Consider the following 26,783-nt stretch of genomic DNA (forward strand, 5'->3'; position numbering starts at 1 on the left):
AAACCACTTTAAGACTAACGTCCTTTTAACAGAGAGGAAAAGGCAAGGGTTTTGTTCCACTCAGAACTTGAGGAGCGGCGACTCCACGTTTTCCTTGTCAGCCTCAGGACTCAGCTGGATCAGAGGCGAGCCCAGGTCTATGAGCTGTGAGAGAGCAGAGAGGGGACGGTGAGCCCAGGCGCGGCCAGGTGGCCCTGCCCAGTCACACCTGCCCCACACTGAAGCCGGGCTACCCGGGAGCCACCGCCACCTGGGGCTTGGTACCACAGAAACAACTCAGTAAACCTGGCACAGGTGCATTTAAAAGAAACCTCTAAGGGCTGGGCGTGCTGGCTCACACCTATGATGCCAGCACTTCGGGAGGCCAAGGCAGGAGGACCCCTTGAGCCCAGGCAAGTCAACACAGACCACCTGGCGCCTCTCACCTGCCCTGCTGCCTGTACAGGTTTTGCCGAGACGTTTCTACCCATTTCTGGAGTGTTCATCATGAGGTCGATCAGAGGTCTGCTTTCAGGTCCCACAGGCCCACTTGCTTCGGGAGTGCTGCCCAAGTCGATGAGAGGGAGGTCAAGGAGGGGTGTGCGCTCAGCCATGGGAGTGGTGGTCAGGGGGTTGATCTCTATAAGAACCTAGACAGGAACACAAGATGGGAAGGAGAGTCTAGCATCTTCTTGCCAACCATCTTGGGAAAACTTTGTAGTGCTCATGTCCCCAAGTGGGCTGACAGTTTGGAAACCCAAGGAAGGAGGGCTGGGCCAGGCACTTGGCAGGAGGAGGCCTCTCCTCTGGCCACCACCCGCCTCCTTGTCCACATCCCACCCACCAGCAGCCAACTCACCCGCTACCTCTTCCCTCTTCCCGACCCAACCCTGTCTCTGTCACATATACAGGAAAAGGTGTTGCTTTTTTTCTCCTCCAGAGGTCTGGAAGTCCTGACTGCCTCTCCTTGGGTCAGCTGGCATTGGAGCCCAGTGTCACAGGACAAAGTAGTGTAGGGAACCCTGCCAGCCGCTGTCCCTGAGTTACTGCCCGGCTCCCAGAGCAGTGCCCACCGATCGCAGGGAGCACAGGTAAGCCCGGTCTGCTGCAGCGTACCTCACTCGGGGCCGGGGCTGCCCTTGGCTTTGCTTCATCCCGAGTTGCTTCTGTAGTGATGCTTTTTGAAAAAGTAAAATCGCTTTTTTCTGGAGAAAAGTTAAGTGCCTGAGGGACACTGGATGGAGGAGAAAAACTTCCATCAGGTGACAAGTCTGCCTGACTAGCATCAACCTCTCTGTCGCTCTCCGTTGTTGGGTCAGTTCTGTGGGAGGAAAAAAAATCTTATAAGGAAATTTCTCCAAAATGCTTGTTTATTTGGTATGGCTCAGGAAGCAGGCCGTTTTTGGAGAAGTGTCCTGTGATGGAGTCCTGGCCCTGGTGCCAGCTGGTCAGCGAAGCCACCAACCATGAGGCCTTCACCCTCAGCCCTGAGTCTCCTCCGTATAAAGGACGGGCTGAGGGATTTCCACAGCGTCCTGAACAAGAGCAAAGGCCACACGCAGGAGCCCCTCTGCAGCCACGTCAGCTCCAGCCCACCCGGACCCCCGCCCTGGCAGCTTCCTCGGAGGCCTGGCCGGCGACTGGGCAGGTCTGAAGCTCTGGTGACAGCTGCATGGCGCTGGCCCTGCACTCTGTGGCGCACCTCACACCAGCAGACACTCGTCTCCCGCAGGACAGTGACGAGAGCGCGGCCAGGCTTGTCTGCCGCCCTCAAATACCTGTCCACGTGGAACTGATTCCTGGGAGGAAATCAAGGAAAGCAGCAGTGTCCGTAAATCAAAACAGAATATCTTCGTTCTGAATATTTTAAAAGTGTCACAACAATCTGAAAAAGAATGTTTTCTGTATTTATACCTACAAACGTGCAAGATACTTAAACACACATTCCTAACTGTTACACGCTGGGTCTCGTTTTCTCTTCGCCGTTCCGCGCCCGTCCCTCTCCCCTCGTGACATACACCTGGCTTTCTTTTCCTCCAGAGACTTCTCCATTCTCACAGAACTAAACAGGTACATACGTGGTCAGTAACTACTGTTGGTGGATATATAAACACACAAGATGTACAAGGATACGTAATTTATAAAGACTATGTATTTTTAAAACACACACAGGATTTTGTTCCTCGGCCGCTGTTTCTTTTGTAGAAGTGGGAACATTTGTTACACACTCTCTTTCCCAAGGATTCCTCGCGGAAACCCGTCCGAGTCAGCTGGTACGACGCCCACGCGTGGCTCTCGTGTGTCCACCCGCACTGCAGTCTCACACCGCTGCTAGGGTCTGGGGGTCAGGGTCGTGTGTGATTAAACTTTGACATGTTGACAAATGTCTTTCTAAAACATATGTCACGGTGCACATTTCTATTAGCAATGCCCTCGGCTACCTCTCCCCCTCCTCCTCCCCAGTTAGCGTGAACTCGGTCGGACGCCTCTACAAAGAGCTGTCGCCCAGTTATTAGAACTGGCATTTCCCCAACAGCAGCCAGGCTGCTACCTTCTCAGATGTTGCTGGCCATCTGAGCTTACTCACATCCTTTGCCTGTTAGGCTGTTATGCAGTCAACCAATTGTTTACTGACTTCGTTCGTGGTCGCTGTAGCCACAAATGGACACAGAAGACTTCAATATCTCCACGGGTGAGCACGGCTATCTTTTCTCACCCCCAGGGTTTACAGCAGTGATCCACCATGTCTCCTGCCCTAAGCTTGTACACACGAGTCTCCTGGGTTTTCTTGTAACTTTAAGTCTCAAAGTCATCTGGAATGTATTTCTCCATGGTATAAGTTGGGTAAGATTTAATTCTCCTCCAGATAGATGACAATTTATTTGTGTTTTTTAAAAAATATCTATATGCATAAGGGAAATCAGCCTACAGTCTGCTCTTTCAGGTGTTACACTACCTATCGTGTTTGGCTATTAAGATGAAGTGAGGGCTGAGAGGGCGGCTCACACCGGCAATCCCAGCACTCGGGAGGCTGAGGCAGGAGGATCACTTGAGCCCAGGAGTTTGAGGCTGCAGTGAGCTGTGATCACACCACTCCAGCCCAGGGTAGAGAAAGACACTGTCTCAAAAAAAAAAAAAAAAAGAGGAACTTTCCACCTTTATTTATCCGTAGCCTGAATTAGTTAACTTTAAAAATCAGAATGATGTATCTTAAGGGTTACACACAACTCCGCTGAGACCCTGCTGTGACCTCATCTCAGCCAAGTGCCTTTTCGATCTTTAATCACCTAAGCTCTAACTATGGCTTAATTCATGTTTCCTGGCATCAATTCAGATAACTTATAAATTTTAGGAAATCAGTTGATTAGGCTTTCAGATTATCAGAGAATTACAGGCAGTATTTCTATTTCCTTACAATACCTTTAATTTTTCCTCCATCTACATTCATGTCTGTTTTCTCATGGCAATTCTGTCTGTTTTTGCTCACCTCTCCCCACTGCCATCTGGGGGCCAGAGGGCTGTACCGGGGAGCTCCTCAGCCTCAGCCCAGGGGGTGGCTGGACCACAGCTGACGGGACACAGAACGCTGTCGCCCTCCCAGGGGCAGAAGCAGCCCCTGCTGGGTCAGGCCACTAGAACAGCACTGTCCACCAGAACTTTCTGCAGTGGTGGAAATGTCTGGTATCTGCACTGTCCAGGATGGCAGCCACTGGCCACATGTGGCAATTGAGCACTTGGACTGTGGCGAGTACAACTTAAGGAGCTGACTCTCAAATTTTATTTAATTTTAATTAGTTAAAATTCAAGTGGCCACATGTGGCTGGCAGCCTCCACAGGGGGCAGGGCATATAGAGGAGTCCCCTGTGTGCTGCTGTCCTCAGGGTGCTGGAGAGGGCACTGCCCACCCACTAAAGTCTTCAGCGGTCTCTTGGGGGCCAGGGACACACGGCCCAGTCGTAAACAGCCATAGCTTTCGGGGCTCCCACCCTGCCCTCGCCCACCCTGACAGGGCAGCCCCGCCCGCTCTCTCCACAGGCGCCCCAGGGTCCAAGGCCTGAGGGGCTCAGTGCCTTGAGCCTCAGAGCACCAGATCGGTGGGATTGGAATGAGAAGTGGACAAAAGGAGTCAGTCCAAGGTCCCCATGTTCCCCAAATGCCCCAGCCTTCCCCAAAGCTCTGCCATGATGCAGTAAGAGCACAGAGAGCCCAGTGCTTTGCCCATTCAATGTTCTTCACGGACAAACTGCGGAAGCCAGGGCCCAGCAGCATGCTCTACCGGGGGGATTGCTCGCATGCACATTTCTTGAGCACCTACCCGGGCCTCGTTCTCAGCTCTGGGGATAAGCGATGACAGAAGACCCTGACAGAGGGTCCCAGCTCTCAGGGAGCTGCCACGCTAGGGGAGGGGCCCGATGGGTGTCCAGTGGACAAATGCACACACAATCCACATTCAGGTGCTGAGGGGAAGAGAACTGCTCTGAACAGACACAGCCAGGGAAAAGGGACGGAGGGCTTGGGCGGGGAGGTGGGGCGATTCTACACAGGGTTTCCCAGAAAGCTCTCTGGGGTTGGCCTCTGGACCATGACGTCAATGACGAGGAAGAGACAGCTCCACCAGGACCCGGGGCAAGCACGTTCTGGGCGGAGAGGACAGCAGGGCCAGGCTTGCTGCAACCCGGCAGGGAGGCACACGGCAGTGCCACGACAGAGACGGCAGGACACAAGGTGGGGTGAGCAGGTGTTGTCACCCCTGCCGAGAGACTCTAGGACCCAGCTGCAAGAACGGCAATGATCTAAGAGCTCCTGCGGCAAATGCGTCTCCTGCGCAGCTCTGTCCGAAGGGCTGTTCCCAGGGCCTCACCTACCCAGACGGTGTGCCCGGGGCAAGGCCTTCTCCCTCATTTGCCTGGGATGTGAGGTGAGAAAAATGACAAAGAAGCAAGCAGGTGCCCTCCCTGCCTTTCCACTGCTGAGAAGCGGAGGCAAGATCAGCCCAGCTGCTCCCTGACAAGCGACTGTACAGCCTTCCAGCACAAAAATACTCCGAGGTTTTATGCGTTTGAGACAAAGTTATTGCAACCTTTCCTCACCGCTCTCTTACCTCACCACAGACTTTTTCCGGGGCTCAGAGGACAGTCGCCGAGCAGGCACAGGCAGGGGAGAAGCCACAGCCCTGGGCATGGTTTTAGGGGCCGTCAGTGGGAGGCTGGAGAGGCGCCGGCCGGCAGGCGTGGGCAGCGCTGACCCCCGTCTCGTACTCAGGGGTGTCCCTGCGCTGCTCAGCAGGCTGTGTGCGGCCGGCTCTGATGAATGTCTAGCAGGAGTGCTATGGACGATGACCCTGGCAGAGAAAAAATCGGAGTCTTGAGGAAAGATGACCTAAGAAAAATAAAATCTAATTATTCAGCCAATGTGCTAATGCAGTATCAAGTCTTTTGGTTTCAACATAAAAGATTCAGGCCAACGACCCCTGTGCGAGCTCTGTTCTCTGAGCAGGGGCTCCGACGTGGGCAGAACTCAGAGCTGCTGCCAAGCCCCATGAAGCCCTGGCACGGGCTCCAGGCTCCTCCGTGAGAAATGCCTTCACCCGCTCTTTCCTCGCAGGTGACTAAAAGACAGTCGATCAAATGTGATTGCACTTTACAGCTGGCACTGTTAAAACTCACTTCACAGAGCTTCAGAAGAAACTGAAGAATCACCTTTTGATGATATCGTAAATACTTCCCTAAGGAAGTCCAGACCCACAGCAGTGTCCGCTGGGCAGCGGATGGACAAGCTGGTCTCCCCACATGCCCATTCACCCCCAAGTTTAAGGTCATCTGAATCCAGCGTGAACACGAATGAGCAAGCAAGGCCCTCGGTGCTCAGTTCTCACACGTCTCAGGTCTCTGGCAGTACCTGTGGCCTTGACTACCAGTGTGTCTTGCCTGCCTGCTCCTTTCTTTTGTTGGTGATAAAGAAGGAAGCCAAGTCAACTGTCATCTGCCGTGGTCTCAATGCTTGTGCCCCTCAAATTCGCGTGTTGGCATCTTTACCCCCAAGGTGGTGGTGGTCTTAGGAGGTGGGGCTTTGGGGGGGTGATTAGGTCCTGGGGGCAGAGCCCTCATGAATGGGGCTAGTGCCCTTATGACAGAGGCCCAGAGAGCTGCCTTGCCCCTTCCCCACGTGAGGACAGAGAGAAGGCACTGGCTGCAAATCAGGCCCTCCCCAGACACCAAATCTGCTGGTGACGTGATCTTGGGCTTCCAGCCTCCAGAACTGCAAGAAACAAAGGTTTGCTGTTTAAGGCACCCAGTCTAGGGTACTTTTGCTTTAGTAGCCTGAAAGGACTAGGAAACTATTTTAAAATAAAACAATTCAAGGACACACTGCTGACATGGAACCCACAGAGGTCTAAGGATGACATAGCTATTTGTTCTATTTGGACAATTGTCATGTTCTTTAAAAAGAGTCTGGAAACAAACTTTAATTAACATCAACTGGAAAACAGGACCACCCATGGAGCACTGGCAGGGGAGGGGCGCTACCAAATAGGGCTTCTGCTCTCTGCAAAGTTCTGGAATCACCACCCTACTTCCTTTACTGCTAAGTTTTGGCAGCTCCACCACAAATTCCAGTGGAAATAAATAAAAATACCAACAAATATAATCCTCAAAGTAACCCAGGCGAGGTGGGGAAACCGAGGCACTGAGGTGAGGTGTTAATAGTAGGTGACTGTCTGGCTGTGTCCTTTGCTGTTAACCACATGTGAGAGGGAAGACAGCTTCACACAGCGACACTCGGCACAGGGGGACCATTAGATCTGACCCCCCTGGGGCCTGTGCCGAGCTCACACAGGAGGAAATCAAGGCCGGAGTCGGCAACAGCCTTGCAGATGGCCCCAGGCTAGTCTGAGGTGGAGCTGGTGGCGCCCTCTCTGGTGTCCTGCCCAGGCTCATTCTGCCCGCCCCACCCTAGCAAGGTCCGGAGCAGTGCCCCGGCCTGGCCACATGCGGATGCCAGGCCCTCAGCCCTGCAGCTGTGAATCCAGGGAGTCTGAGCGTCCCTGCTGCCCCCCAGCCCGCTCCACGCAGGAGACAGGGAGGTGCAGGAGCTCCAAGGGTGAGGAGCGCGAGGTCTCCTCTGCCATGCCGAGGACGCAGAGCTGTGCAGGGGCTGGGCCTCAGTGAGGGGCAGTAAGGACAGCAAAGGAGGGACGGTGGTGGGGCTGGGGAGGGGCTGCTGTCCGAGTGACTTCCACCCTCGCCTGGGCAGCCGGTGCCACGCGTATGCACGTCCTCTCGCTGTCGAAATATCTGCATTGCGCTGGATCACAGACCAGGAAAGTGGGGGGTTGGGGGGGGCGGGGCTGGAATCCAAACCCAAGTCCAAGCAACCGCAGGCACCAGTGGTCTCCAACCTTGGCACAAATCAGAGCCCCTGGGAGATTTTAGAAAACCCAGACCCTGGGCTCCGCCTCAGACCAACCAACTGGGAACCTCCAGGGCGCTGGGCAGCTGGAGCAGCACTGAAGGGGCTCCTGCTGTGACCCGTGACAGGGGCTCCTGTTGCCCACGCAGCCGAGGTGACAGCCACCTGGGCCCAGGGCTGGGAACCGCTGTCCTGCACGATGCGAGTCTCAGGGTCTCAGGTCTGCAGCGCGTATACAAGTGGCTCACACACCTCCGCTCGGTCCGTGCCCACGAGCCAGATGCCGAGGCCAGGCGCAGGCCACTTGAGGCACGCGGCACTTGAGGCAGTCAGCAGATACTATACATGGGTCGTTCTCACGGTAATAAAGAGAAAGGAAGCTGAGCGAGGCCAATTACCTGCCAAGCGATGTGCACGACTGCGGCCGTTGAGCCCGTGAGAACTTCGGCGTCGCGCTGTCCGGGGATTCACCTGAGGCCGGGAGAGGAAGCGTGTGCAGTAGTCAGAAACAGGGGCAGTGGCGGATCTACCTTTGGGCAACTGTCCTCCAAACGTCTCCCTTTCCCACCTTGGCGTGCAGAGGGCACTAGGAAGTGCAGACGGAAGGTCAGACAAGTCTCTGCGGGGAAACCCGCCAGAGGCAGGCACGTGAGAGGGGCCCGTCCCCCTACCCGGGGACCCCAGCTGGTGGATGCAGCAGAGAAAGAGCCATTTTCACACCCCTACCCGACCCTGGCTGCGAACCCCGCACAGGCGTGAGCATGACTCCGCAGAAGGCTCATACTGAACAAAGTCTACTTGTCAGACGGCCACCTGCACACGCTACACACTCGCCCATAGAAATGACACCACATGCGGTTAGATTCCCAGGCAAGCTCAACAAGGCCCATAAATGCCTTCACTTCCCTAAACCACGCCATCGCTGGGATCATAATAACACGTTTCGTGTGTGGGTGCTGTTTTACAGTTGACAAAGCATTTCTGCTTGTATGACCTCACCGGGTACTCACAAGGGGACGAGGACTGGCTCAGAGCCCAGGGCTTCACGAGCGCCCTCGGGCCAAGGCCAGCACAGGCCCCCAGACGTCCAGCTAACCCCCATCCCCGCACGACACTGGCTCCATGTGGGCTGGCTCACGAGGAAGCACGTCCCAGCGGGAGCTTGAGCATCAGCCACATGTACCTGGGCCCAAAGCCCAGGCGCCAGGACCCCTGCAACATCTTGCTATGTCTTAGAAGCTGCCAGGAAAGAGGCGTCCCCAGATCCCTCGCTCCAGCACAGAAGGGGAAGGGCGGGGCCTGGAGCAGAGACTCCTCAGCAGGTGCTCCAAGGAGGCAGGGAGGCCCCAACTGCTCCTCCGCAGGCGCCCCGCCCTGGCCCTCCCATCCTGAACAAATCTGAGCCTGCCCCCTGCACCCCAGGCTCCTGTCCCACGTCCCTGCCCCTTTTCGAAGCCAAATCTTCTCCAAAGAGCTGCCTGCAGTTGCTCGTCTGTTTCCCCTCTCTTATTCTTTTTAAATTATCTCTCTTAAAGTGATGCATGCACAGGGTTTTTAAAAATGAAGGGTAAAACCTTAGGACACAAGACTCCTGTCGCACCCACCCCTGCTTCCAACTTGCCGGTGGTTTCTCGAGGTTTCGCTGCTCATGTCTAAATCACACACACTGCTCCTTCTGCACCCGCCGACACCCCTCCCTCCCCATCCCCGCCCCTGCTGAATGTCTCCCATGCTTCCCCCACCTCTTTTTTGGTTTGTTTGTTTTTATTTTGGAGGGTGGGGGTCTGTGAGTACACTGTCCCGTAACCATCACGCCTCTCGGATCACCGGCCCTGGGTCCACAGAGGTCTCCTCTGAGACCCAAGCTCTGCCGGCAGTGCTGGTCCCTCCGCACGGGCTCCTCTCTTCCTCCTTAATGTTCTCCCGCTCCTCTGGGTGGAGCATGTTCTCCAGCAGCTCCCAAAGGTGGCATGGCCGGGTGATGATTTTCATCAAACGTTACATATCAAAGTCTCGTTATTACACCCTCACAACTGACCCAGGGCCAGTCTGAGCACAGAGTCCCAGACTGAAATCATTTCCTCCCAAAATGTCACAGGTGCCACTCTGCTGTAGCTTCCAATACTGCAGAGGCAAAGTCCAGAGTCATTCTGAGTCTCAATCCTTTGTGTGACCCCGGCAGCACAGAGGCACAGTAAGTAACACCATCTGCGCTGGACTACTTGACGAATAATGCTGCTTGTCTTGGGAACACTTCAAGCAACTGCACATAAGACAGGCTCATCACAGGGCACCGTTCACGTTGCCCCCAGACTTCAGCCTCTCCTCCACAGTGACAGCCAGTGACACAGACGACGACACAGGGCAGCAGTACACTGCTGGTGCTCTCAGCCGCCCAGTGCGCATGCCACCATCTCCCAGAGCTTCCTGTTCCCAGCAGTGTGGCTGCTCCCTGGGGCCTCTCCTTCAGCCGGTGCCGAGTTTGTGGGACCGGTTTTGACCCGTGACGAATGACAGAATGTGTGCAAGAGACAGCCCTGTCCCCAGTGTTGCAAAGAAAGGAGGGACGGCCTGCTGAAGGTAAAACGCACGTTTTAGAGGTGCCTGAGTGGCCACGGAGGACAGTCTAGCAGAGGGGAAGCCAACAGGGATTGGGATTAGAAGTCCTATGGCATTGAGCAGCCCGACAGCCACGAGGCCCAGGCAACAACTGTGCAAACACGGCCAGAAGAAACGCGGCAAAGGCACGTCCTGGCTTCAGGCATTTGCACAGGAAGGAAGCAAACACTCGTGCACACACCTCTATGTGGCCTGGGCCACGAGGTGCCCCCGAAGAACCCAGACTATCGGAGCTCCCGTTTCTGCCAACAACTCAGCTCTCTGCTGTTGAAACGTAAACTTAAATCTCCAGCCGTGACTTTTCCCCTGAGCTTGGCTGCCAGCTCGACACCCCAGCTGCGGCCCAGGTCGCCACCCACGTTCACCAAGTCCACAGTCGGGCAGTGGACTGCTCCCCCACCCCCGTCTCCCACCCCTCCCTTTACCGTGAGAGGCAGCACCGCTGCTCCTGCCGGAACCCCAGGGCCGCTCACATCCCGTCCGCACCGCCACGCGGCGCCCTGCACAGCAGACAGGCCGGAGCCCCTCGCCTTCCCACTGCCGCCAGCCTAATCCCACTCGGGTCAGCCGAGGCTCGTGGGGCCCTCCCTGTTTCCCGCCTGCTCCGAGAGTCTGTTCTTCCCTCAGAGGAGGGATGTGCTGAAGGTCAAGTCACTCTGCTTAAGACCCTCGAAAGCCCTCCTCCTGCACGCCAGGGTCCACCCTGTGTCACAAGGTGCTCCACGCGCTGGCCTCGGGCTGCCTCTTTGTCTTCATCTCCTTTTATTCTTCCCTCAGGCACTAACCCGGCTGAGGGTGCTGGGTTTGTTCACGCTCCTCTCCTTCCCAGTAAGACATTTTAGGTGGATGCGGAACAAAGACAACGTGTCCCTGCATCCCGTGAAGGGAAGTGTGGTGATCAACAGGACATGAAATGGAAGTGACAGGGACGATGCACAGTGAGTGCCCTTGAAAGATAGAGATTAAGGCAGGGATTCACTCTTCTTCACCTAATCTGTCTTCCTGCCGGCAGGTATGAGGGCTGGAGCTGGTGCAGCTGTACTAGACCATGAGGAAGAGAAGATAAGCCCAGCAAAACCTCTCTGGAATAGCTGCCTAGACTTTCATGTGAGAGGGAAGAAAACATCTAGCTGATCAAAGCCAGTGTAAGCCAACCACTGTGACCACACTCCTGCCACTCCAGCCTCCTCCTGTTCCTAGAACTTGTCGAGCGCCTTTCTGCCTCAGGACCTCTGCACTTGCCACTGCCCCACTCTCACGGCTCAGACCTCACCTCAGTGTCACCCCCTGGCCATCTCAGCCATAGGGCCCACTCCACCCAAACTCCTCCCCCACACCCAGTCACGTGACACCATCTTCTTGTATTTGCTCCATTATACCTGTGATCTGAAGGCATACTTATCTGATGACATTTCATGACTTTTCCTATTAAACATAAATTCCATGACAGCAGGATCTCTCATTGTTATTTCCCCTGTCCCTAAGAGGGCCAGCACATGGAAGACACTCAACAGAACAGCCCATTCTGATATGAAGGGACTCAAAATAAGGTTTTCAGGAGTTAAAGGCCACCTGTACTGGCCAGCAACGCTGATAACCGCAAAACAGCCGAGCCACCTCGAAAGCACATCTACCGGACGGGGAGGCCCGAACGATCCCCTCACTGCGAGTTAACTCTGCACAACCTCATGCACTGCACAAGCTTGTTGGATTATCTTGTTGAACCTACCAATCCCCATCCACTACCTGCCAGATGCCACACAGGGCAGCAGGCAGGACCCAAGCGGGGCACAGCACTCTCACTGACTGATGGAGACAGAGACTGCAGCTCAGGACGCCGCGGTGGCTGGAATCTGACGTCAAAGGACCCGAGGAGGGAGGAGGAGCTCTAGAAATCTGCGAGGACTCTCTCCAGTCTGCGGCTGAATACTAAGCAGCACACGGGTGGAAGGTGAGACGCCTTGAGGTGGAGACAAGAGCAACCAGTGGGGAACACTGAGCAGACCTCACAGGGCTGAGACCACTCACCTCCGACCAGCCAGAGTGCGAGACCTCGCCAAACACAGGACCTCCGAAAGGCCGTGTGTTCGTAGTAGGGCTAAACTATCCCAAGGGTCAAGGCTAGTCTAGAACTGCCCCTTCAAAGCTTAAAAAGTCTCGAAAAACTCAAATTGGTCTATAATTTTAACTGCCTGTCGAACTAAACTTAACACCTTAAAAGAAAGACAACAAAATCCAGATATTCAAAAATGTAAAATTGAGAATATCCAGTAGCCAATAAAGAGTTCCTAAACACGTATAGAAGCAGGAAAATGTGACCAAAAGCAAGCAGAAGAAGTAGTCAGTAGAAATATAAACCAAAATGACAGGGAAGATGCAAGTAGAAGAATCAGATTTTTAAAACAATTCTTATAAATATGTTCAAGAATTTAAAGGAAAACAGAAGTACCATGAGGAGAAAACATGGGAAAACTCTAAGGTTGGAAACAAAAAATTAACTGGACGGCCTTAACAGCAGATTAGATACCGCAGAAGAAAAGGAATGTGAACCCGAACGCAAGACACTAGAAACTATCCGAACCGAAGCCCAAGAAAAAGGCTAAAAGAAACCGAACAGAGCCTCGGTGACCTACGAAACATCAGGAGTTCCGACAGACGTGGGAGTGGAGCCCCAGGAAACAGAAGGGAAACAGGAAAAAAATATCTGAAGAAATAATGGCCAACTTTTTCCAGATTTGATGAAAAAATATCAATCCACAGATCGAAAGAAGTTCAAGAAATCCTAAGCAGTATTAACACAAAGAAAGCCACGTCAAACCACATAACAATCAAATTGCCGAAAATAACAATAAAGAGAAAACCACAAAGGCGAAGAGCAAGGACACGTCACATGCAGGAGACTGGACACAAAATGAGACCGCCAGTGACCTTCCTCCAAACAGTGCAAGCGAAAGGCTGGTGGGACACACCTCTACGTGCTGTCAGAGGAAAGAAAGCAAAGAAACCACCATCGCCGCAACAAATCATTTTTTAAAACTTTAAACAGAATTTCTTCAATATTTTAAAAACCCATTACAACGTATCTATTACTCATTACTTACCAACAGAAAACCTGGGAATTTTAAACTGACTTGTAGGAGTAGGCATAACCTTTGTCTTGGAATTCAGATAGGAATCTCGCCTTCTCATACTTCTGGTTTTATTCAATTGAGAAGATTTTGACAATACGGAATCAGAGTCCACCCTCGGGCCTCCACCTTCTGGAGTCTGGGCTTGGGTGGGAGAAGCTGCAGGGGGCGTCATGGGCTGCTCAGCTGCCCGCTCAGCATCAGCCCGCCTGGCTTGCCTGTAGGGTGCACCTGCAGCGCCCGCCCGCAGCATGGTGGGCCCCGTTCTGCCTGACTTGCTGTTGTTTGACAGAGGCTGGGAACTAGTTGCAGGCAAACTTGCAAATTCACTTGATTTAGCTGGAAGAGGATACACATAAAATCTGGTCATCACTTAAGCTCAAGTTATTTTAAAATTATGAAGCTACTAAACACACACAAGTTATGCTACCTTTGGCAAATCTATCTTAAACATGTAACATATGAACAATACTCTGCCTGCCCATCAGGCAATACCATCAAACACAAGACAACCCAGGCCGCTTGTAGCCTAGCTAAGTGTGTTCTAAGGTACTAATTCTCAACACAATTACCAAATGTACATAAGCATACAGAACTTAATTCTTCATCAATTATGTTGACAACAGAAATCTACCCTCGTTCAGCAGATGGAAGTGGATAGTCTAGTCACATGTCCCACCTGTCTGGTCAGAGAAGTGGGCAGGGAACAAGCTGAGAAGCCGTAATCATTACTGGGTGACTCCTTTAACTTACAAGAAGGAGGCTGGGTTGTATTAATCATAAGCACTATTTAAAATAGAATAGCGGGCCAGGTGTGGTGGCTCATGCCTGTAATCCTAGCACATTGGGAGGCTGAGGCAGGAGGATCACTTGAGGCCAGGAGTTTGAGACCAGCTTGGGCAATATAGCGAGACCCCATCTCTACAAAAAATAGAAAAATTCGGCCAGGCACGGTGGCTCATGCCTGTAATCCTAGCACTCTGGGAGGCCGAGGTGGGAAGATTACTTGAGCTCAGGAGTTTGAGACCAGCCTGAGCAAGAATGAGATCCCATCTCTACAAAAAATAGAAAAATTAATGGGGTGTGGTGCTGTGTACCTGGAGTCCCAGCTGCTTGGGAGGCTGAGGCAGGAGGATCACTTGGGCCTAGGAGTTTGAGCTTGCTGTGAGCTACAATGACGCCATTGCACTCTAGCCAAAGCAAAAGAGCGAGACTGTCTCCCCCGAACCCCCCCCCCAAAAAATAGAATGGCAGATAAACTAGGGTAATGCGTACTCGGCTACCAATATACCTAGTATATAAGGCGATCTGATAAGAGATTCTTAAAGAAAAACTTTAAGAGAATAACTAACGCCACGGGTTATATCTACACAGTGCACAACAGTTTTACAAGGTTCTTCCTCACACGAGATCTTATCTGATCCTAGTGGCTCTACTATGTACAATAGAGAAATATACATACACTAGGAGATGCACTCAATTTCTGCCTCAACCTTTACTAGAGGTAAAAATACAAAAACAGTAAAAAAAACAGTGCTGATGTACTGCATGGATACAGCAAAATACACCTGATAACAATTAATTAACATTAAAGAGCTTGCATGTATTGAACGTGCCAGGCACTCTACATAGCACTTCTAACATGCAGGCACACACAGGAGCTATGTTACCTGTTTGTAGACAGGATACATACTTCTCTTAACCACGGAGTGGCAGAGTCGGGATTCCAAGTCAGATTCAAGAGCTCATACATTACGCATTTTGTGAACAAAATCCCCACCACACTGCCTTGGACCATAGTAAAAGTGTACACAGCAAATACAATTTGAAGAGGATTTAGGTCTAAAGAGCAGGAAAGCCAGGCCTTTCCCTATAGCCTCCTGGGGTTTCTTCCCTTCACCACTAGATGGCAGCATTGGCCTGGTAAGGTGCCAATGCAGCCTAAACTTAAACAGGTTTGGGAGGCAGATTTATTAACAGATAGACATCCAGCAGTTATAGGGGTTATATGCCCTAAATTATCTGGAAACAGTCCTATTTTATTTTTATTTTATCTTTTGTAGAGACAGGGTCTAACTCTATTCTATCACCCAGGCTGGAGTACAATGGTGTGATTGACATAGCTCACTGCAGCCTCAAATTCTTGGGCTCAAGCGATCCTCCTGCCCCAGCCTCCCAAGTAGCTGGGACTACAGGTGCACCCCACTGTACCTGGCTAATTTTTTTATTTTTTGTAGAGATGAAGTCTAACTACATTGCCCAGGCTGGTCTTCAACTCATGGCCTCACGTGACCCTCTTACCTCGGCCTCCCAAAATGCTGAGATTACAGCTGTGAGCCACTGCGTCTGGCCATGTCCTATTTTAAAACCTCTGTCTGATGACATTAACATGAGGCTGGGCCAAGCGCCTGTGTCCTCAGGCATTAGGTACACATGTACACTGTACGTCTTGTTTGTACCCCCTAGACTGAAGCCATCTGAGTCCCTTCATGGGAGGGACTCACTCTGAGGGCAGGTGACATAGTCTCTTTCCTGACTGGTGTCCAGCCCATTCCACATGACAGAGCAAGCCCTCCAGGATGTCCTGCTGAGCCTAAGCTGTTCTAAAAAAGTAGCTTCTGAGAAACACACTGGGCAGTGTCCCAGGCCTGGCCTGGCTAGATGTGGGTCTGAGCACGAGACGCTGGCCACTCACCTTTGCCTACCGCTGGCAACGCAGACACGCTGGACGCGCCACTTGACGCCGACCCTGAGGAAGACTTCCTTGCGAGACTGCCAGCACAGCCAGGTGGTTTTAACAGGGTCTTCTTCAGCCCCAACTGAGACAAAATGTAAAAAAACCAAATCAGCAAAGATTTCATTACCTACCCACTACTTATTTCTGCAAAAGTAGGAGTTTGAAATAATTTTTAATAATTTAGTAATTATCTTGAATTTAAAGAAAAAAGGCAAGCAGTACTTCGCCAAGTCTTCAAACCCCTGCATGAGCACCACGCGGAGGCGCTGGCTGAAATGCAGACTTTGGGCCCCAACCCAGACCCACTGGGTCAGTGGCTGTAGGGCCCAGATTTGGGCGATTTCAACAAAGAGTGCCAGTGCCGCTCACACAGAGCTCAGTCCGACTACCTGTGCCAGCAACTAAATGGCAAGGGCGTGGATGGTAATCTCTCTGCAGTTTTCAAAACGTCGACGTCGCATGTTATCTGCACAAGGACCCGTGAGGGAAGCAGGGCATCCCCGTTACAGACAAATTGACTACCAGAGAGCTCGCCTCTGCCTTTTCCCAACCCACACGGCTCCCAGTGGCGGGGGCCGGCCCCCAACACTCACTGCCATGCAGGCGTTTCACCAAGCTGCCTCTCATGAGCTATATTTTCAACTGTCCTAACTCGATTTTAATCAAAGACAAATCACTTGTGTCCAAAGCTGCCACCTCATTCCCATCGATCTCAAGTCAGGCAGCCCTGCCCAACTCACCTTGTTTGGAACAGGGAGCAATCGCTTGCTTTGGACCAAGTGGCTTCCGCTGGCTGGCAGGCCAGCAGCACCCAGAGCAGGTCTGTCAGGGAGCACGTCCCTGCGGCATTCCTTTCCGTTTGGGATTTTCGTCCCGGAAGGACTAGCTGGCACCTCTTTCTTGGGCTGAAAAATTGTAATTTGGACTGTGAGAACTGTCTAGTCTTTAACAAAGTACAGTGATACCAAGGCTGCGTTGGAGAGCAAGCCAGGCACCATCTATCTTCCCAAACGCCTCACGTGCTCCTCAATTCATCACCTGGATGGAAGGGAGCAGGGCAGTCCACTCGCTCCACCAAATCGCTGTGGACAAAAATGATGATGGATTTTCCCTCCTCATTAAAAACAGTGTAAAATCACATCAAGACAGATAATTAATCAGAGAGAGATCCTCTAAAGCTAATCCTCAGTCGGGATCCTTATTTAAGGACGGCAATGAGGAAACCGGTTCTAGCTACACACATTTTAAAATGCTGTGCAGAAAGGACTCATTCATTAAACGTTCATCCCTCTACCAGAGAAGCTGCTCAACTGCAATGAATCTTCTTGATCTAGCACCAAAAGCCATTTTCTTTGGCCAGCAGAGTCAAACAAAGAATAAATTCCTGACGTATTTAGGGACAAGGGCATTCATGGGACTGATCTATGCTTACATACATCACCCCTTGTAACAGGAGAGTTAATGAGGCCACAGCAATAAGCACTCGTAGTAGCAGAGATGCAGCACTTTTTTCCTTTCTAGCATTTTTAAAATTGAGATATACTTTACATAACTATTTTAGTTACTGTTTAGAGACAGGATCTTGCTGTGTTCCCCAGGGTAGATTCAAACTCCTGCGCTGAAGCAATCCTCAACCTCCCTCGCCCTAGGCGAACACTCGACCACTCCATCTCTGTTCTTTGTCTATTACCGTCATTCCATATGAATTCAATCATATGCGACCTTTTGTGTCTGGCTTCTGTCACTGAGCATAATGTTTTCAAGTGTCATTCGTGTGACAGCGTGTATCAGTACTGCATCTATTTTTATTGCCAAAAATATTCCATTGTCTGAATACAGCACGTTTTATGTAACCATCAGCTGATGGACATCTGGGTTGGTTCTACTTTTTGGCTATTATCAATAACACTGCTTTGCACCTTTGTGCATAGGTTTTCTATGGAAATATGTCTTCAGTTCTCTCAGGTATATACCAAGAAGTAGAGTTACTACTAGTAACCCTACATCTAACTTTCCGAGGAACTACCAAACAGTTCTCAACAACGGCTGCGCCATTTCACATTCCCACTAACAGTACGTGAGGCTTCCAGTTTCTCCACATTCTCACCAACACTCGCCATCCCGTTTCTGCTCCACACACCCGTCCTAGCAGTTGTCTCCAGGTGTTACCATCAAGCGGTCCTCACACGAACCAGATGTGCCTGTGAGCCACCCTGGCAGTGAATTACCTTTTCTGCAGAAACATGCGGGAAATGGTGGGGGTTCCCGAGTGAGCCCGAATGCAGCTCAGCTGTGGGGATGACGCCTCGCTGACCAAAAACTAGCTGTCTGGTCCCCAGGACCAGGAATCGAGGGAGATACTGAGTCCAGAACAGCCAAAATTACACCAGTCTCTGCCCTGAGTCCACGTGTGCTACGCACAGCAAGACCCAGCCCACGCTCATTCTAGAAACATCACTTTTAGAGATTTACATCCTAAATGGTCTCCAGAAAAAGGAGTTTATACAAACAGAGGGGTAAGCCCCATCATTCAGATCGGCGGGGCTCAGCATGCCTGCTTGGTCAAGGGCTCTGCATGGCGGATGCACTTTCAACTCGCTTCATTTTGGGGCTCCACACCATAGGGGGTGGTCGTGCGGTTCAAGAGATGGGCTTGTGGAGAGGGAAAAGGAATTTCCAGGCCCTTGCTGGGCATTTTGCATTTACCTAAACCTCCCAACTACCCCATAAAATGTCATTCTTCTCTAACCGTTGCCCAAGGCAGGGAGCAGAGTTGGGAAGAGCTACAGGGCAGGTGCCAACCTGCCCTGCCTCCCTGTGGCCTCCCCTCTCCTGAGCAAGAGCCAGGGCAGACAAACCTGGCAGCAAGCAGTGGTCCGACATCCACCCTTCTCCTGCCACCCCTCAAGCTCCAGGACCCTCAGTTTCCCAGGGTTGGCTGACTGCACCCTAAAGGCACATCTGTCAACTGCCCTCCTCTCAAGGCCCAGGGGGAAAGCAACGTAAACTAAGTCACAGTCAAGCGGCCATCCCAGCGGAGGGGGAATTTTTGGAAGAGGTTGTTTGTTAGAGCAAATGAAATCCCTAATGGGTGGTTCATCCAGTGCTGTAACAAAGCAAGAGGAGGAATTTCAAACAGAACTTAGGAGGAGGAGGTATTTTTAAGTCATCAAAGCCCTGCCCAAGCCACCCCGAAACCAGCTCCCCTTCTGACTGCCTTTCATGGACTTTGCATTCCTGCGCTCCTGGGTCCTCGGAGCTTCCGCACTTCTAGGTCTTTCCCCACCACTCTTCTAGGTCTTTCCCCAGGTGGTTTCCACAGGGGCGTAAACCGAGAGGGCTGAGAGGCAAGGAGTGGCTAGCTCCCCAAGTAAATGTTCTGCTGCCTGGTTGTGTCTACCTTCTCCATGGCCAAGTGGACGTGTCTTCCTCTAAGAGATGAAGCTCGGGGCAGCTGCAACCTGCCGGTGATGTTTCTCCGAGTCACTGCCTGACTCGGAGGGTGAGCAGTACTCGATTCCTCTGGCAAAGGCCGAGAAGGGTGCGGCCCCTGCGTCTGGGCGAGGCCAGCCTGGCGGGGAGAACTCAGTGGGGCCAAGGATGAGTCCGGCAGCGGGGACTCACCCGCAGGGGGCCACATGCCTGACAGTGGCGGTCCCATCAAGGGGCTGTCTGACAGGTAATATGTCTCCCTTTTAAGTGATCTGGGGCTTTTCTTCATTTCCTTTTCTTTCTCAAAGAGGCTTATTTTTAATTTTGATTCCTGTACAAATCGTTCCATGCCTTGGCTCCAGGGGTCTTTGGGCTGGGCAGCTTGGGCCGCCGTGTTTCTGTTGCTGTTTTCGATCCGCAGAGCCAATAAGTGCGCTTCTTTGTACACTTCCACAAACTTCTCCCCAGCGAGAGGGCTCCAAGAAACGCAACTTTCAGATGCTGGCAAGACAGGTTGTTCGGGAATTTGATTATTTAACTCCAAGCTGGCAGCAATACATCTTTCTTTATGTCCGACAGGTCCAAAAAAGACTTCATCATCTTCATTTGCACTAGTTTTAAAGAAAAGGATTTTTAATAATTATTAAAATGGAATTTAAACGAAAGACTACTCAATATGGTTATGCTCAAGGCGAGGGAAGAAAACTCATTTGTTTACCTTGAAGAAGACAACGAAAGATCAAAGTCAAATTTTTCATCGGCCAAAAGATGAAGGTCTGGGGGAAAAGAATCCACTGTTATTTTAGCGCTGAGGTTGACAAAGAGAAAAATATTACCAGTCTCTATAGCTATTAGAGCTATGGTAAAATTTTCGCCTCCAAAAATATAATCATTCATTATTTTAATTTAGTTATATTTTCATGGAGGAAACTAAATTATCTTATTTTTTCTATTTTCTTTTTAAAAATTGCATCAGCCATTCTGTGTCTGCTAAGCCACCCCAAAAGCGTAAGTCCTTACTCTTACGATATAATCTAAAATGCATTCACTGAATCGTTCAACTAGCTTTTCAAGAAGAGACAAGTCACTTTCAGGTATAGAACATTTTCAAAAGACCACCTGCCTCAGCTCCCCTAGACTTAAACTCCCCTCTTACAAGCTACAAAACACCTATTCATCTTTCAACAATGAATTTGAATATTATTCAAATGCATGGTAGGGACTCAATAAGTATTTGCTGACTGTCATCACTTCTGGGGAGTCCTTCCTAAACCCCTAGATAAAACTGCACTCTGTAGCCCCCATCCAAATTTGTATCCTAGCCGCCACGGCCTTGTCTGTTTATCAGCCCAACTCTCTAACAGGCCACAGGTTCTGGGTTAGTGGGTCTCTCCGCAGGGGCAACTGCTTCCTCCTCCCCAGGCCAGCCCCCCAGACTCCCCCAGCACCCGGACCTGACCCTCTACTGCTGTGTTAGCCTCTGAAGACACCTCTTGACCCTTCCATGGCCCCAACCAGACTACAGGTGCGCCCAAGACAACAAATGTCTAACACTCCCCAAATTCTCCAATGTCCAGCTAAGGGCCTAGACACTTAGTAAATATTTATTGAAACACACTGAAATAATATTTCTATACTGTAAAGTTTATATAGCACTCTCACAAATCATACCTTATTTGATATTAATAAACAATGCAGCATACTTATCAAAATCATAAAATGTGAAAATACTCTAATATCCTAATTCAGTCCCAATTAATCAATTAAATATGCCTAATTACCTAACCAAAGAAAAGGTAGAAAGCACAAGTGCACAAAAGAAATAAAAGAGAAATACCCACAGAAAGAGGGAATTAACAGATTCATAAGCTGGTTTGCTCAACACCATGCATGTAAACCTAAGAACTTGGCTGAAATGGATAATTTTCTAGGAAAATATAATTTATTTTTGTATTCAAATTATATAAATTTATTTACTTATACAATTGACTCCAAGAGAGAGAAAAAAATCTTAATAGCTCAATAAATCACAAAATAACTGGAGAAACTTATTAGACAGCTATCCTCTTCAAAAAAGCAAAGTCCACACTAGTTTCACAGGATAATTCTATCAAACCTTTAAAGAACAAACAATTCCAATACTATTTACAATGCTCCAGAGGACAGGAAAAAATAACCCTTCCAACTCACTTCTATGATGCAAGCATAAAGTTTGCTCAAGAAACAAAGCTATAGACCAGCCTCACTTATATCAACAGGAAAATCCTAAACAGGAATATTAGCAGACAATCCAGCAACATATTAAAAGAATAATAATATATTATGACCAAGCTCATTTCATTTCGGAAGTGTTACATGATTTAATTTTACACAATCTAGCAATATAATCATTATATTACTAGACATAAAGAGAAAACCGTATGATTGTTTCCATATATGTTGAAGAAGCATACGATAAAATACAATATACATTCTTGATTTTAAAGGCTCTTAACAAAAAGCAATATATTTTATCATATAAGGAAATATGCATTTCAACCCAAAAGCCAAAATTAGGTTCAGGGGGAGAACATCAGAAGTATTCCTTCGAAAGACAGGAATATATATCAGTTAAGATTGGCTAATTTATGCTGAAGTAACAAAGAATCCACAAAGCTCAAGTGGTTTAAAACAATAAACATACATGTCTCACTGGGAACCATACACCTGCTGAGCACAGGCTGGGGTCCCGCTCCCTGGCCTTAACACTCCAGAACTTGGGTAGATGGTGCCTCCACCATCCGGAACACACAACTGGTCTCTGTGGCAGGGGGAAGGGTAGAGCAAACTCCACACTGGTTTAAAGACTTCTACCTAGAATGACACATATCACAACATTCTAGTTTCATTAGGCCAAGCCTAACCTTCAAGTGGATAGGACATACAATTCTATCACATCCCAGAAGGCAAAAAAAAAAAACGTAGAAATACTAATGAACAGCACTACCATTTACATGGAAATTAACCCATAAGCCAACATCGGACTGGAAACTACACAAGCAATCCCATTAAAGCCAGGAACATGGCAATGACGTCTCTAAGCACCACAATTCTTCACGTTGCTCTGGACACGTTAACCAACACGATTAGACAAAGGTAAGAATGTGGAGATAAGATTATCATGGTGCACAGATGCTATGATAATAGACACAAGGAAAAAAACAACTGAAAACTATTATAAATAATAAAAGGACAAAAGAATATGACTGAGGACAAAATTAGTACACAGCAATCAACAGCTTTTATATCTCCAAAGACCAGTCAGAAGATATAATGGAAGAAAAGAGTTCATTTACCATAGCAACAACAACTACAAAATACCTATGAACACACCTAACAAGAAATACGCAAGATGCATGTAAAGAAAACTTAGCATCTCACAAAAGTCACATGTCAAATAAAAAGGGAAGGTGCACTATTCGATAAATGGTACTGAGATAAGCCACACAGTCCTTTGGGGAAAAAATCAAGTTTGCTCCAATCCTTACACCACACCCAGACAAATTTCAAATAAATCAAAGACTACTTAATTGAAAAAAATGAAACACTAAAGAAACAAGAAGAAACCATGAGGAAAATGTCTCATAACCTGGGAGTGTGGAGGTCTAACTATGACACTAAACAGGAAGCCATAAAATAAAAGATCGATCTTCAAATATATAAAAATGTGAAACATCCCTGCACAGCAAACATCACCATGAGCAAAGTTACACAATTCACAAAGGGCTAATTTATGAAGAGTGCCTACAAACTGCTATGAAACAAAGGATACGAACAGATAAAAGTCACAGAAAATAAAGCAAAACGTTCTTAAATATATGACAAGAAGTTTTCAGCCTCACTCAAAAATAAGAGTAATTAAAAATAAACTTACCCTGCAATTGGCAGAAACCAAAAAGTTTCATATACTGTAGGCAAGGCTGTGGGGAAACAGACAATTCCTACACCGCCAGGAAAGGAGTAAATGATCACAGCTTTAGAGGGTAAGCTGGCAACACCTACCAAATAAGGAATGCACAGCCCTCTGACCCAACAAATCTACTTCTACGAGTGTGCCCTTCTGGGAATGTGTGCGTACAACAATGTACATGATGGCCATTTATCGCAGCATCGTCCGTAACAGCAAGAAATTAGGCACAGACTAAATGTTCACCTACAACTGATGAAATAAATGACAGTACATCCCCATGATGCACACTACATAGGTACAAAAAAATAACATTCTTTATACGCTGATACACAACAATCATGAAGATGAATTAAGCATAAAACACAAGATGCAGGATGGGGTTCTGTATGCTGCATGAAAACAGAGACGTGGTCGATGCTGTGCACATACTGGCTTGCACTTGCACAAGTTATGTCTGGAAGGACACCCAAGAGACAGATGACATCGATGGTCCTTGAAGGGAGCAAGTGGGTGACTGAGGGACAAAGATGTGAGGGAGACGGTTCACTTTTTACGCAGCCAAACCTAGAAAGTCAGTTTTATAGGTGACTTCCAGAAACTTCCAACTCTTTGGTATGGAAAGAAGGATCTTGGACCAGGAGTCAGGGAAGCGGTCTTCTACTCCAGGCTCTGAAACTGGCTCCAGGTGGCCCTGGCTAGCTGATTTGTTCATTCTGCAAACGCTTGAGCACCTGCAAGAGGCCACGTCCTCCTCGTGTCAGGCAGACCTGCGGTGCATGGTGTCTGTAGGCAGTGTGCTGAGAGGCTGACATGGAGGTGGGGACATTTCCGAGAAAATAATTGTGTGTGTGTGAGGAACTGGTCAAAAGTTAGAGTGGTTGGAAGAGGTGGAAACATAGGTAAGGTCAGATCCCAGAGGGTCTGCAAGCCAAGGCAAGGAGGTTTTATTGTATCTAAGTGCGATAGGAAGCTATGGAAGGGCTGTAAGTAGAAGAGCATTACAATCTAACTTGTGTTTTTAAAACGTGACACTCCTGCTATGTAGAGTGTATCAGCAAGGAAACAGGCAGTATCTGCTGAAGTTACAAATGCACATGTTGGCCAAAATGAAGACTACACAAGTAGGGGCAGGTGAGATAACGTGGCTGAGACCAAGGTGGTGGCATGTGGATGCAGATGGAAAGAGTCTGTAGATGGACCAAAGATATACTCTGAAAGTGGCAATGGCACTAACTGGTACTGAATGAATGTGGGAGGTTCTCAGGCTGGATAGCTGGGTGAATGGAGGGGCCATTTCCTCTGATGGGAAAGACAGAAAAGAACAGGTTAGGTAAGAATGGAGTCTTGGGAGGGGGCATGTTGAGTTTGAGGTGCGAAGGATTCACGTGAAGATGCCAAACAAGCAGGGGAATATACTAGTTCAGAACTCAGAGAGGCTGCGCAAACAAAACAGGGGCGCACCAGAAAGCAGATGAGGTGGAAAGTCATGGAAATGATGACGGCCCCTAGGGCGAAAGTTCAAAGAGATCCCAGACCAGGTCTTGGAAGGATCAGCTTCAGAAGATGGCAGAAGAGCAGGAGCCTGCAGAGAGACGGAGAGAGCCCAGCCACAGAGGCAGGAGCAAAACCAAGAGTGCCTCGGAAGCCAAGCAAGGGAAGTTTCCAAAAGAAAAGAAGGCCAAAGGAGACCGATTAAACGAAGACAGAAAAGTGACGAGAGGTTTGGCAGCATGAAAAGTCCTCGGTGACTGGGGAAAGCAGCTTGAATGGAGTGGGGAGGACAGAAGCCAGAACTGGAGGGGCTTAGGAAGGAGGAAAAATAGCTGAACAAACAAGAAAGCTCTGGAAGTTTGGCTTGGAAGGAGGAATACAGCCATGCAGAGGCAGCACAGATGTAGAGAAAGCGAGATAAGCTAACACATGTGTGTCAATGCTGAGCGTAATCCAAGGGACAGGCAAAGAACAAGGAAACAAGGGAGGGTGAGGGAAGTGGGGAAGACGGCAAAGGAGCAATGGGTGCAGCATTCACCTGGAAGGGACGTATCTGAAGGGAGGGCACACGAAAGGGAGGGGCGCAGAAGCAAATACCTTTCTAGACACAACGAAGAAACAATGATGGATTTCCAAAGTCTCCAGGACCATTTCTGCAAATTGAGGTGTTAAGGACGCCTGGGTACCCAGTCTACTGGCTCACCTGGGTGTTGTGAGGACCAAAGGACAAAACGACATCAAAATATTTTAAGAGAAAAACAGGGTAGGGTATGGCCTTTAACTGATTTTGTGAGGCTGTCCTCTCACCTTGATACCCAAACCAGACAAGGACTGAACAAGAAGGGAAAGTTACAGGCCAGGCTCACTCACTAACATGGTCTCAAAGATCCTAAAAACAAATCTTAGCGACAAACAGAAACCAGCGACAAACAAAAAAGAAAATAACCAATTCAACAAACATCCGAGTGTCCACTAAGTGTCAGTCAGGTACAGTTCTAGGGCACGGGGGACACTGCGCTAAATAAACTGCTAAGAATCCCAGCTGTGAGGGAACTTATAAGAGGGGTGGGGGTGAAAGAAAACAGAAGAATAAACACAAGCACCATGGGTTTCATAGGTGCAGAGCACACGATGAGCGACAAAGGAATAAATAAAATAAATTCTCAAGGAAACACTGTATGAATCTCCATCTCCCCTGGGCCTCCTGAACAAGAGCGCTGCAGTAAGGAGGACCCACCTTCCTTCTCAGGAACGTCCGTCTTCGCGTCCCCTGCCTGGCTGGCTGAAGGCACATCGCTGCCGCCGCCCGCTTCCATGGTGAGAGCTGTCAGGAAGTCGCTGCAGGGAGGAAGGGGCCGAAAGGTGAGCAGGGCAGGGCCAGGGGCCTCTGGTGGCTTCGCCCCTCGGCGCGGCCGCGTTACCCGCTGCGGCACAGCAGGGGCCGAGAGCCAAAGGCCGTGGCCAGGTCAGGGAGAGGAAAAGGCGGCGCGGCGGCCACCGGGAAATGATCGCAGCCCAGGGGTCCCCGAAGACCTAGCGACACCAGGCCGGGGGCTGTGGGGGGCGCCGGCCGGCCCAGTCCCACCTAAACGCAGTCGGGCGGAGACAACGGAACTCCTAGCGCGCGGGCCCAAGTGCCGGGGCTCCGCTTGCCCCGGGCAGCCCCAACCTCCCTTCCACCCTAAGGGAGGCGCGAGGGCCCCTACGGCCCCCGGCGGCCCAGCTCCAGCCCAGGCCCCGCTCCGGGCAGCGCGTGGCCCCTCCCCGCCCGAGAACGGCGGCGCCGCGCGGTACCCCGCCCACGGGCCCGCCCGGGACCCCCAACCAGACCCTCATACCCCGAGCGGCCGATGGATGATTCGAGACGCGCCTCCGCCAAGGATTTAAACTCGGCGCGGGGTGCGCGGGGCGCCCATTGGTCCGTTTGAAAAGAGCTCCGCGGGGCTGCCGGGCGCGGTGCATCCTAGGGGCTGTAGTCCGACCGCCCGGAAGAGGAGCCCAGTGCGCACGCGCACTGCCTCCGCGCAGCGGATTGGCT

General features: G+C 50.2%; 1 protein-coding gene across 1 annotated transcript; it reads right to left on the reverse strand.

The window, feature by feature from the left end:
• Positions 1-26,061, reverse strand: GTSE1 (G-2 and S-phase expressed 1). The gene is made up of 11 exons (XM_012655578.1): positions 25,983-26,061; positions 20,024-20,081; positions 19,274-19,916; positions 16,614-16,778; positions 15,832-15,955; positions 13,110-13,475; positions 7,788-7,860; positions 5,081-5,320; positions 1,096-1,300; positions 426-629; positions 1-144 (listed from the first exon to the last, which is right to left on the reverse strand). The coding sequence occupies exons 1-11, from the start codon at positions 26,059-26,061 to the stop codon at positions 61-63; spliced, it is 2,241 nt and encodes a 746-aa protein (XP_012511032.1). The 3' UTR covers positions 1-60.
• Between the last annotated feature and the right edge of the window lie 722 nt (positions 26,062-26,783).

The sequence above is a fragment of the Propithecus coquereli genome, unplaced genomic scaffold, assembly GCF_000956105.1.
Source record: "Propithecus coquereli isolate 6110/MARCELLA unplaced genomic scaffold, Pcoq_1.0 Scaffold480, whole genome shotgun sequence".
Taxonomy (NCBI): domain Eukaryota; kingdom Metazoa; phylum Chordata; class Mammalia; order Primates; family Indriidae; genus Propithecus; species Propithecus coquereli.

Coding starts and splice junctions, on each gene's coding strand:
- GTSE1 (XM_012655578.1), bottom strand. CDS start 26,061: ATGGAAGCGGGCGGCGGCAGCGATGTGCCTTCAGCCAGCCAGGCAGGG. Junction 19,917..20,023: donor CTTTCGTTGTCTTCTTCAAG/GTAAACAAATGA, acceptor CTTTAAAACTAG/TGCAAATGAAGATGATGAAG. Junction 7,861..13,109: donor AATTCCCAGGTTTTCTGTTG/GTAAGTAATGAG, acceptor TCCCGGCCTCAG/GTGAATCCCCGGACAGCGCG.